Source organism: Dysidea avara, chromosome 1 (genome assembly GCF_963678975.1).
Source record: "Dysidea avara chromosome 1, odDysAvar1.4, whole genome shotgun sequence".
Lineage (NCBI taxonomy): Eukaryota > Metazoa > Porifera > Demospongiae > Dictyoceratida > Dysideidae > Dysidea > Dysidea avara.
In genome coordinates, this window is record NC_089272.1 from 30,932,074 (window position 1) to 30,944,150 (window position 12,077).

Consider the following 12,077-nt stretch of genomic DNA (forward strand, 5'->3'; position numbering starts at 1 on the left):
ACTTTGCCAGAAGATGTGGTCAATCAGCCATCTATAAACTGTTTTAAGGACGTTTTGTTAAACAATCTGAATTTACTTTGATTTTGTTTGTATCTGTGTGTTATACTCCTTGATGGAGTCCTACACAGTAATAAATAAATAAATAAATAAATTTAACCACAGTATATTAAGTTCATACCAGAGCAATAATGTTGTTGTGTACCACTGTGTACTTGACTTATTGCATGTGATCACATAGCTGCACAAATCAGAAGCCATACTATCGCTGACCACTGCCTATGTCAAAAAGCTGTATAGTACAAAGTACATTCAATGAAACAATACACTGGTGTTTGCTAACTCTGACAATATTAGCTGATTACTTAACAGCTACTATACATGATGACTAACTTGATACATGTTTAGTACTGTGTACTATTAGCAACTCTTACTATCATGTTAGCTACCAAGCATAAATGGATTTATAAAAGGTAAGCAAACTAGTGTAAAAATAATTTTAACAAGTTGATGTGCTTCTTTCAAAACCAGGCACTAGGTATATCCTATAGCTGGAAATATATTGTAATAATGCAATTATGCATAGTTTTGTAATTTCGGATTTCGTAACTGGTGGATTATTTCGTAATTCTCTAGCTAATTACATTGCCATGCATTGCTAAAGAAGCGATTTTCGAACAAACCGTTTTCAACAACTTATTACGCACAGAAGTATCCTCTCAACCGTTTTATAGTTCGTGTATAGTGTTTTCCCCCGCAAATTCTCTTTACAAAGCCTCAAGGCTACTCTTCATTTTCGTACACGTACGTTGGCGTATAGAGCGGTTGCACAAATAATTACATTAGACGCGCTTAGAAAAACGTGTGGCAAGAATCCATTGCCACAATCAAGGGGTAGTGAAGCGTTCTTTTTCCGTGTAAATGGTACTGATTGAAAGCTAAGACGTTAGCGGATCCACTCATGTAAGTCAAAACCTTTAGTTCCGCCATTTTGTGGTGAAATGGCAACATGAACTGTGAAGTGAAAATTTTTGTAGTACTACAGTTTGGGGTTCACAGGCTTTTTTATAGACGTTCTAGGCATACTTTCTGACATATTTCTAGTAATTCATATATATACAAACAAATGAGAATGTCTTTAAAAGCTATTTTCCTATACTGTTGTAGTGAAATATTCGATTCTTTGAAGCACATGCAAGTATTTTAATTTAGCTAAAAATACACATTTTACAATGATCGTTATTTCCACTCTACAAATGACAAGAGAGGTCATAGAAAGCACTATCAGCCTAAACCCAAGGGATTACCAGTGTCTATCCCACTGAGAGGTGTGTCAATATACTGAAGGTGTCTCTGCTGCTGTCGCCTATATCTATGTCTTCCTTCACTGACGCTGCACCTGATATTGAGTCTTTAGAAAGGTTGCACTGTAGAGCGAAGCGATGTACTGTCATCCCTTAAGTTATTATCTAAACCAAAACAGCCAAGCTGTAAAAAAAAAGAGTGCGACCCCCAAAAAGGCCAGGATGAAAAAAGATGTGAAATCCAAGGTGGTGGCCAAGAAATGGCTGTGATGGTAGGTTAATGACAAAAATTTTAATTACGACAATTCAGGTGAATTTGCATTGCCTCCTCCACTAGGATTCGGCACCAAATTCACCTGAATTGTCGTAATTAAAATTTTTGCCTTTAACCTACCATCACAGCCATTTCTTGGCCGCCACCTTGGATTTCACATCTTTTTTCATCCTGGCCTTTTTGGGGGCCGCACTCTATTTTTACAGCTTGGCTGTTTTGGTTTAGATATATATACATCAGTACACAAAAATTATAATGTACACATTACACACAGAGGACATAATATATATGTACTCACACATCCTTAACCAGTTCCTCAATTATGTAGATGATTTCTTATTCTTTCTCTCTAGCTTATTGCTATAATACCAAATTTATTCTAAGGGAACATGCAATTATTTTACCATACATTAATTTGACTTGGAATATTATGGCTAGTATGAGTAGGCAAACCTGAGATCATAATGTTGGAGTGGAGTTTAAATGCAGACCTGTATCCTTAATTAAAAGCTTGTTAATGTTGTTTATGTATTCATTTAAAATAAAATAATGCATTAAAAGTGGCACCAATTCACTGCTAAAACACAGTATGACTATATATGTACCAATTGTTATCACTAAATCTTCCAGTGCACTATAGTAACTACTGGAATAGAAATATCCATCTTATTGATTAATGAAGTAAATGTACTCACAATAAATTAATTTACCATAATTAAACCTTAAAAAACAAGCAAAAAATACATGTAGGTTCATGTGGCTGAATCTATATATTATATAGTTACATGTGTCATGCTGAATGGTTGTAGAGCCTGTCAAGGGACTACATATATAGCTACTGTAATTGAAGCTTTGCTTCAACTAGTTAACAATTCTTTACCTTGACTGCTCAGACTATACATATCACCCCATTGGCATTGCTAAATCTGCATTGTGTGTACAATGTTCATGAAGTAGCTAGTTTATATCAATACAGTGTGGCATGTATATAAAAAGAACAGGGGGATATAGTTACTGTACAGTTGGCCAAAGTAAAATGCAAATTTTCCCAAAATGCATTGCCATGCATTCAGCAAAGTTTTCACAAATATTATTATGATAGCTCTTCAGTGTTTCAATTATGCTTTAACAACATTTTCAAACAATGATCTTGGAAGTTGGAACATTTTATTCAGTGAATGCTCTATTAGAATATTTCACTAACATTAAAATGATTGTTCTATTAGAGAGTATCAATTCATGGGAACTACTGTATTGAGGGCTAAAACGAATATTCTAAATGCCAACAAAATGAATAATTAAAAAAAACACGAATATTTGAATATTCTAACTGTATTATAATATTTGATTCACAAACACTTACAATTTAATTATTATGTTTTTGTAGGAAATAAAGCTGCTTCATTTGTGCTGATCTGTTGGTACAATTGCTACAAGCCCCACTTTGCAATAAGAAAATTTTAAAGTCTCTTGCTTTACCACTGTAATGTATGTCGATAAAATGTCAAATCTACTCCCACAGCATCGAATATTTGATTAGAACGAATGATGAACTATTTGAATGGTTTGTTTTAGCCCTACTGTACATGTACAGTACATTGAAGTGCTCTATTGGAGCTTACATTTCCCACTATCTGCTCCTATATATATGGTAGGGAGTATCGATCTATTTTCAAGGAATTAGCCTACAGAGTTTGAAATGTCCACCTAATATGTTAACATTATGGTGGCATAGCATTCTAGCTTATTATGATTTACGCGGGTCTAATTTAATGCGGGTCTACTGTACATTTGGATAATGTTCCATTGTACTATAATGCATGTGATTTTAAAATATTTAGTTACAAATAATTGCATACACTTGCATATAAAAAGTTCGGTGCTTAATATAATACAAAATTAACCATCTTAGTTGATAATCCCATTTCACGTTCAAACAGCAGATTTTTCTTCAACTGAATGAGGTCCAGATTCAATTGATGAGCTTGCACCTGCAGTTATGCAAAATTACGTCGCATATTATGCAAGCAGAATTTCATCTTCCCTACTTTGAACAGAACTTGAATAGTTTCCCTGATCCTCAACTAAATGTTTTGTAGCAGTTTGTGAAGGAGTAAAATAAGGTTTACCATTACTACCTAATAGAACAAAAAAATGTCATTCAGTGGATGCAATGAACTGTATGGAATGCGTACTTTAATTATGTGTGCATGCATCCTCATTGATTAACAATGAACTCAAAACTAACTTACCCTTTCCATTACAAAGCAATGTAGATTGAGAAACAGTTTTGGAAGTTCGGTATCGTGAAGTTGTCTATAGAAATGTAATCATTACCACATTAACATTAATTGCACCACATTTTATACAAACCTTAAACTCTTGTACACAAGTGTAAAAAGCCACTTATACTAGGTACAGGATCATCCAACTTTATAGTTTTCTGCTATGAATACTAACTATGGCACTTTATAGTAATGGATTTTAATAAAAGGCAGATCCAAGATAGGACATTGGGGAAAATATACCCTTCCTCCGTTTGTGGAGGAGCTATATATACTTATCAGTTGAGAAAAAATTATACACTGTACATATTATCACCGTTTATTGCACCTTCACCTGAAACCAAAGTCAAACTGTAAACCAGCACCTTCAGACATACTAAGCGCCTCCAAAATTATAATTTCGTTGCTGATGTTTATAAGCTATTCATATAATTAATGTAAATATTAAATGTTACGGGATTCGAACCTACAACTTGGCCTGTGTTATTTCAGTTATTACAAGCTACATAAATACTTTAAAATCACATGCATTATAGTACAATGGAAGATTATCCAAATGTACAGTAGACCCACATTAAATTAGACCCGCATTAAATCATAATTAATGTTCAGTTATACCATACATCAATTGAAAATTTCACATATACTATAATACTGTTATACCTTTAAGGTAGAACTTCTGCCAGCTATTTTAGTATTCATTCCCAATCGTGACTTCACCACTTCCTTAAACTATACATAAATATACTGTCCATAATATAATGCATAAATACAGGCAGTTGAATAAATTACCTGCTCATTTCGCACCACATAGAATATGAATATGACCATTCCCTAAATAAATAAAACTTAATTAATGACATCATGGAAATAGCTACTGTACAATGTGTGACTGTGTCTGTAAAAACAATTAAGGCATGTGTGATAAAATATACATGCCGGCTTTGATAGCTCATAGTTTACGACATTTTGCTATCAATATGTAATTTCAGAAGTATTTGACTTTTTATCCATAGCAACTATGTACGCTACTATGTTTCTACAAGATTAGGCTTCCTCACCTGCTCACTGATTTACTCACTCCAATTTGCTCATTCACGCACTCACTGATTTACTCACCCACTCACTCACTCGCTCACTCAATAATTCAATCACTCACACACCCATTCAATCGCTCACTCACTCACTCAGTAATTCATTTATTAATTTTTTTATTCATCTCCTCACTCACTCACATGAAAAAGATGTCCAGAATTATATACTACTCTATTAATATTGACAATAGTACTAAAGCTCTATTAGAATTTTGATTGTTCTATTAGAGTATTTCAACCTTTGTTGTACTAAATTCTCTTCCTTCAAGCTTTCCTTCACTGAGGCAGCTGTCTTGATGGTAGTGACATTGCCAACATGTACACTTGAAACCACAACATCGCAATTGTAATTTTCACAATATTATAATTTCCATTAGGATGTATAAGCAAATCTGAGACTATTTGGGTGCTTCATAACACTAGCAATCTATATAGATTGTATTCTGAAATATTATAATTAATGTAATTAAACAAGATTCCCAGACAATTTTATTAGATCCACCTGAAATGAATTTAAAATTGTAAATATCCAAGAAAATCCTGTGAAGTTATTGTTCACTGATATCATCCCAATTATCCAAGTAGAACCAAGGATTGGCAGTAGGATAACAGCAGCCCAGAGAAGTCTCCTACAAAAAGGCCAAAAAATTACAGCAGCACCTTTGTTACATCAACCCTTGGGGAATTCAAACATTTGAAATGCCTATAGCAAGAAATAGTGTGTTTATAATACTCCAATAGATACAGCATTCAACTACATTTAGACTAATTATTTTAGCATTCAGCTAAGGAAAATATTATTGTGAATGTTAACACATTCATACTGTATGTCAGTATAATATTATAACTTTGCAACAGCACATGTTTCTCTTCAATGCATCAATATAGTGTTGCACTTATGCACTGCAAATATTAACAACAAAACACTGCATATTATGTCAAAATTACTGTGACTGACTTTCCAACTTCCACTTTGGTTATTTGATGATTCTTCATTCTCTTCCTTGAAGTCTTAAAGATTGTGTACATGGTCAACACCAGTACAGCAGTGTTACACTACAAATACATGTACTGAATTGAAGTAGCTATACATAAACATACTGACCAGAATGATTGCTATCACTGGTGCAAGGAATGCCCACATAATTCCTCTTTCTTTTGGCAGCCAACAACTACAAAGCAAAAGAATTATTTCAGTTTAAAATATAAAATACATATTGTAGCCACATACAATGTTGAAGTGAAAAATGCCAAGTAGTTGATTTCTTTTAATTGCAAGCTTCTAATTCATTTAATAGTCATCAGTACAATATGCACAGTGTAAGTTTAATCCACACAAAAATGGTCAAGCTGTGAAAAAACGGTGTGGCCTTAAAAATCCTGGGTGAAAAAAAAGTTGTGAAATCAAAAGTGGCGGCAAAGAAATGGATGTTAATACTAACAATGCACACAGCTACTACTAACATTAACATCATTGCAGTTTGCCGCCACCTTTGATTTCACAACTTTTTAACCCAGCCTTTTTTAAGGCTGCATGATTACTCAGTTTAATAGTGGTAAACTGCATCAGAAACCAAACCTTGATGTCTTATTAATTACAAAATACCAAATAGTTATTGGTTACAGCTGTATATGGCACAGGCTGACATGAATATACAGTACATTATGAGCTAAGTTATACATAGCTCGTGTATTGTATTGGATGTATTAAATACATTAAACTGCATATATACAATCCTGTATGTGAGCAGTTCGAAAACACATACATGTCATCATCATCATAGTGATCATATGATAGTCCAGCTGTAACTGCCACTATTGGTATTGGTAGACCTGTAAATAAATTGACAGCTATGAAAATCTGTTGATATTCGTATCTAATCCAAAACAGCCAAGCTGTAAAAAAAGTGTGCAACCCTCAGAAAGGCTATGGTGAAAAAAGATGTGAAATCCAAGGTGGCGGCCAAGAAATGGCTGTGATGGTAGGTTAATGGTAAAAATTTTAATAATGACAATTCAGGTAAATTTTGTGAAGCGGCACAAAAATTCACCTGAATTGTCGTTATTAAAATTTTTACCATTAACCTACCATCACAGCCATTTCTTGGCCGCCACCTTGGATTTCACATCTTTTTTCACCATAGCCTTTCTGAGGGCTGCACACTTTTTTTACAGCTTGGCTGTTTTGGATTAGATTTCATTTCTTTTTGTATTTGTATACCCCAAAGCCGGCCTATGGCCAGCTTTGGGACTTTTTTAACCTTTGTTTTTTTTCTTTACTACAGGAAGAAGAAAAGATGAAGTAGATGTACTTTAAATATTTTATCAGTAAATGTACAAATTATATATATATAATACATACGTGACCGGATTTGCAAAAAGGGGCCTTCCACACACATCCAATTTTCCAACTTTGACAATTGATAACTTCAGATTGGAAAGAGCTATTGCCTTGAAATTTGGGCAGTGGTGATTTCTTTGCAGCTGAACTCTCCATGTGATGGTTTCTTTGTAGCTGAACTCTCTACAAGGTAATTTCTTCTAGCTGATCTCTCTACAGGGTGGTTTCTTTGTAGCTGAACCACTGCTTGAAGGTTCTTAGTTTACTAATTTGTTAAGATGCCTTACTGTAGTTATACTGATAGTAAAGTGTCAGTAAACTTAAGTATATGGAACATAATTATTTTACTAAGTTGTAAACTCTCAGTAAAACATCAGTGAATGCGGGTTTACTGAAAAACTACTAAAATAACAAACAATTAACTGTTCCATATACTGGGGATATACCACTGTAGTAAACTAAGATACTTCAAGCAGTGAACTCTCTAAAAGGTAAATTCTTCTAACTGATTTTTCTACAGGGCAATTTGTTTGTGGCTGTATTTTCTACAGGGTGATTTCTTTGCAGCTGAACTCTCTACATGGTGGTTTCTTTGTAGCTGAACTCTCTACAAAGTAATTTCTTCTAGCTGATCTCTCTACAGGGTGATTTGTTTGTAGCTGAATTCTGTACAGGTGATTTGTTTGCAGCTGAGCTCTTTACAGAATGGTTTATTTGTAGCTGAACTCTCTACAAGGTAACTTCTTCTAACTGATCTTTCAACAGGGTGATTTGTTTGTAGCTGAACTATCTACAAGGTAATTTCTTCTAGCTGATCTCTCTACAGGGTGATTTGTTTGTAGCTGAATTCTGTACAGGTGATTTGTTTGCAACTGAGCTCTTTACAGAATGGTTTCTTTGTAGCTGAACTCTCTACAAGGTAACTTCTTCTAACTGATCTTTCAACAGGGTGATTTGTTTGTAGCTGAACTATCTACAAGGTAATTTCTTCTAGCTGATCTCTCTACAGGGTGATTTGTTTGTAGCTGAATTCTGTACAGGTGATTTGTTTGCAACTGAGCTCTTTACAGAATGGTTTCTTTGTAGCTGAACTCTCTACAAGGTAACTTTTCTAGCTGATGTCTCTACAAGGTGGCTAGTTTGTAGCTGAACTCTCTACATGGTGGTTTCTTTGTAACTGAACTTTCTACAAGGTGACTTCTTCTTGCTGATCTTTCAATAGGGTGATTTGTTTGTAGCTTCACTCTCTACAAGGTAACTTCTTCTAGCTGATCTCTCTACAGGGAGATTTGTTTGTAGCTGAACTCTCTACAGGTGATTTGTTTGAAGCTGAACTTTCTAAATGATGGTTTCTTTGTAGCTGAACTGTCTACAAGTTAACTTCTTCTACTGATCTCTCTACAGGGTGATTTGTTTGTAGCTGAATTCTGTACAGGTGATTTGTTTGCAGCTGAGCTCTTTACAGAATGGTTTCTTTGTAACTGAACTCTCTAAAAGGTAACTTCTTCTAACTGATCTTTCTACAGGGCAATTTGTTTCTGGCAAAATTTTCTACAGGGTGATTTCTTTGCAGCTGAACTCTCTACATGGTGGTTTCTTTGTAGCTGAACTCTCTACAAAGTAATTTCTTCTAGCTGATCTCTCTACAGGGAGATTTGTTTGTAGCTGAACTATCTACAAGGTAACTTCTTCTAGCTGATGTCTCTACAGGGTGATTTGTTCGTAGCTGAATTCTGTACAGGTGATTTGTTCGCAGCTGAGCTCTTTACAAAATGGTTTCTTTGTAGCTGAACTCTCTACAAGGTAACTTCTTCTAACTGATCTTTCTACAGGGCAATTTGTTTGTGGCAGAATTTTATACAGGGTGATTTCTTTGCAGCTGAACTCTCTACATGGTGGTTTCTTTGTAGCTGAACTCTCTACAAGGTAACTTCTTCTAGCTGATCTCTCTACAGGGTGATTTGTTTGTAGCTGAACGATCTACAAGGTAACTTCTTCTAGCTGATCTCTCTACAGGATGGTTTCTTTGTAGCTGAACTCTCTAAAAGGTAACTTCTGACTGATCTTTCTACATGGAAATTTGTTTGTGGCTGTATTTTCTACAGGGTGGTTTCTTTGTAGCTGAACTCTCTACAAAGTAATTTCTTCTAGCTGATCTCTCTACAGGGTGATTTGTTTGTAGCTGAATTCTGTACAGGTGATTTGTTTGCAGCTGAGCCCTTTACAGAATGGTTTCTTTGTAGCTGAACTCTCTACAAGGTAACTTCTTCTAACTGATCTTTCTACAGGGCAATTTGTTCGTGGCAGAATTTTATACAGGGTGATTTCTTTGTAGCTGAACTCTCTACATGGTGGTTTCTTTGTAGCTGAACTCTCTACAAGGTAACTTCTTCTAGCTGATCTCTCTACAGGGTGATTTGTTTGTAGCTGAACGATCTACAAGGTAACTTCTTCTAGCTGATCTCTCTACAGGGAGATTTGTTTGTAGCTGAACTCTCTACAGGTGATTTGTTTGAAGCTGAACTCTCTAAATGATGGTTTCTTTGTAGCTGAACTCTCTACAAGTTAACTTCTTCTAGCTGATCTCTCTACATGGTGATTTGTTTGTAGCTGAATTCTGTATAGGTGATTTGATTGCAGCTGAGCTCTTTAAATAATGGTTTCTTTGTAGCTGAACTCTCTCAAGGTAACTTCTTCTAGCTGATGTCTTTACAGGGTCACTAGTTTGTAGCTGAATTCTCTACATGGCGGTTTCTTTGTAACTGAACTCTCTACAAGGTAACTTTTTCTAGCTCATCTTTCTACAGGGTAATTTGTTTGTAGCTGAATTCTGTACTGGTGATTTGTTTGCAGCTGAGCTCTTTTAAGAATGGTTTCTTTGTAGCTGAACTCTCTACAAGGTAACTTCTTCTAGCTGATGTCTCTACAAGGTCACTAGTTTGTAGCTGAGCTCTCTACATGGTGGTTTCTTTGTAACTGAACTCTCTACAAAGTGACCTCTTCTAGCTGATCTTTCTACAGGGTGATTTGTTGAAGCTGAACTCTCTATATACAAGGTAACTTCTTCTAGCTGATCTCTCTACAGGGAGATTTGTTTGTAGCTGAACTCTCTACATGATGGTTTCTTTGTAGCTGAACTCTCTACAAGGTAACTTCTTCTATTGATCTCTCCACAGGGCGATTTGTTTGTAGCTGAACTCTCTACATGGTGGTTTCTTTGTAGCTGAACTCTACAAAGTGATTTCTTCTAGCTGAACCATCTCTTTCCATAGTTGCATGAACTCCCTACAAGGTAACTTCTTCTAGCTGATCTCTCTACAGGGTGACTTGTGTGTAGCTGATCTCTATACAGGTTTCTTGTTTCTAGCTGATGTCTTGAATTCTCTTCAGGGTGACTGCTCTATTAGGATGACTGCTCTATTAGAGTATCTCGATCTCGCACTTGCTGCACCAATGGCGTTAAGTCTGATTCTTCTACACCATTGATGAGCCTTTCTAAGATGATTACTCCATCTGTACAACGATTTTCAAGGCATTACCCCAAGCGGTTTATCTGGTAGGCGTGGCAAGCAGTCGTTTTTTATTAGCTAATCTCGATTGCGTAATTATTACACACTGTTGGTTTTTTCGTTGTATCTTCCTGGTTTTTAGCTCGATTTCTTTCAAACCACAAAAGGTTTGAGGTTCAATAGTTAACCTATTCACCCACCGATTTTCAGCTTCTTCCCATACGCGGTTTACCCTGTAGGCGTGACAACATATTGGTGTTATTTTTCGTGAATAATCGCGCATAACTCTTTGCCTGTTTATCGTATTCCAGCCAAAGGTTGTACCGAGATGCGCCTTTATATCCCCCTTCTGTGTGCCAAATTTCAAGGCAATCGAATATGGCGTTCGCATTTTATAGCAGTTTTTATAAGTGTGCGACAAGAAAAAGAAAAATAAGAAGAAAAAAACGAAGAAACTGAGCCAATTGTTGAAGTCGCATATCTCGGGAACGCGTGAAGCGATTTCGCTCAAATTTGGAATGTGGAGTGCTGCAATTGGGGGGCATGTCCACAGCAAAAATCGTCTTGTTTCATCAAGGAAGCACAGAGCTACGGAGGTGCGAAAATTGCGTTTTCTTTCTTCCTGTCAATATACTCACGGGTGTTACGCGCCGGCTTCTTGGGCCGCACGACACACTACCGTGTGTCTTGATACACCCCCCGCCCGGTACTGTAAGCAACCCTCATTTGTCTGCCAAACTTGAAAATGATTGTGAGCAAGTACATAAAAACTTAGGAATTTTCAACTAGAGTAGTGGCCCTAGCTCATCAATAAAAAGTACTGAACCCAGCAGGAGTAGTTCACAATATTAAATCCCAGTAAAACAATAAGAAGTGTTATATCCCTACTGTGCATTTCCATTATGGTATCTTGAGAACAGTAGAGATATAATGCTTCTTATTGTTTTACTGTGATTTAATATCGTGCACTACTCCAGCATGTTTCAGTACTTTTTATCGATATACTATGACCCCTACTCCAGTTGAAAATTCCTAATTTTTTATGTACTTGTTTGCTAACTTTTTGTAAAATAAAATTCCACACATACCACATCAAAAGAAAGAAATGGCACCACACACCCTAGCTATCAATTATTACTGTCTGAAAAGTGAAGTATCCATTACGCTGTGTTGTCAACTTTGTTCAGCCTGTTGCACAACATTACGAATCAAGAACTGTTCAAAAAGCACCTCCAAAAGTAGCCACTATGAGAAATATGGATGATTTCTGTTA

The 12,077-nt window shown here is 35.8% G+C and overlaps 1 protein-coding gene across 6 annotated transcripts in view; it reads right to left on the reverse strand.

Annotated features, from left to right (window-relative positions):
- Nucleotides 1-3,371: 3,371 nt before the first annotated feature.
- The window catches only part of LOC136261465 (cadherin EGF LAG seven-pass G-type receptor 1-like), a 33,112-nt gene continuing 24,406 nt past the window's right edge, over nucleotides 3,372-12,077 (reverse strand). For all 6 annotated transcript variants that reach the window (XM_066055494.1, XM_066055485.1, XM_066055477.1 and 3 more), the window contains 9 exons: nucleotides 6,721-6,787; nucleotides 6,060-6,126; nucleotides 5,913-6,010; nucleotides 5,457-5,583; nucleotides 4,653-4,694; nucleotides 4,524-4,592; nucleotides 3,828-3,891; nucleotides 3,624-3,713; nucleotides 3,372-3,566 (listed from right to left, as the gene is read on the reverse strand). In XM_066055494.1, coding sequence (XP_065911566.1) covers nucleotides 3,508-3,566; nucleotides 3,624-3,713; nucleotides 3,828-3,891; nucleotides 4,524-4,592; nucleotides 4,653-4,694; nucleotides 5,457-5,583; nucleotides 5,913-6,010; nucleotides 6,060-6,126; nucleotides 6,721-6,787 — 683 coding nt within the window. In that variant the 3' untranslated portion in view covers nucleotides 3,372-3,507. The remainder of the gene's footprint in view (nucleotides 3,567-3,623; nucleotides 3,714-3,827; nucleotides 3,892-4,523; nucleotides 4,593-4,652; nucleotides 4,695-5,456; nucleotides 5,584-5,912; nucleotides 6,011-6,059; nucleotides 6,127-6,720; nucleotides 6,788-12,077) is intronic.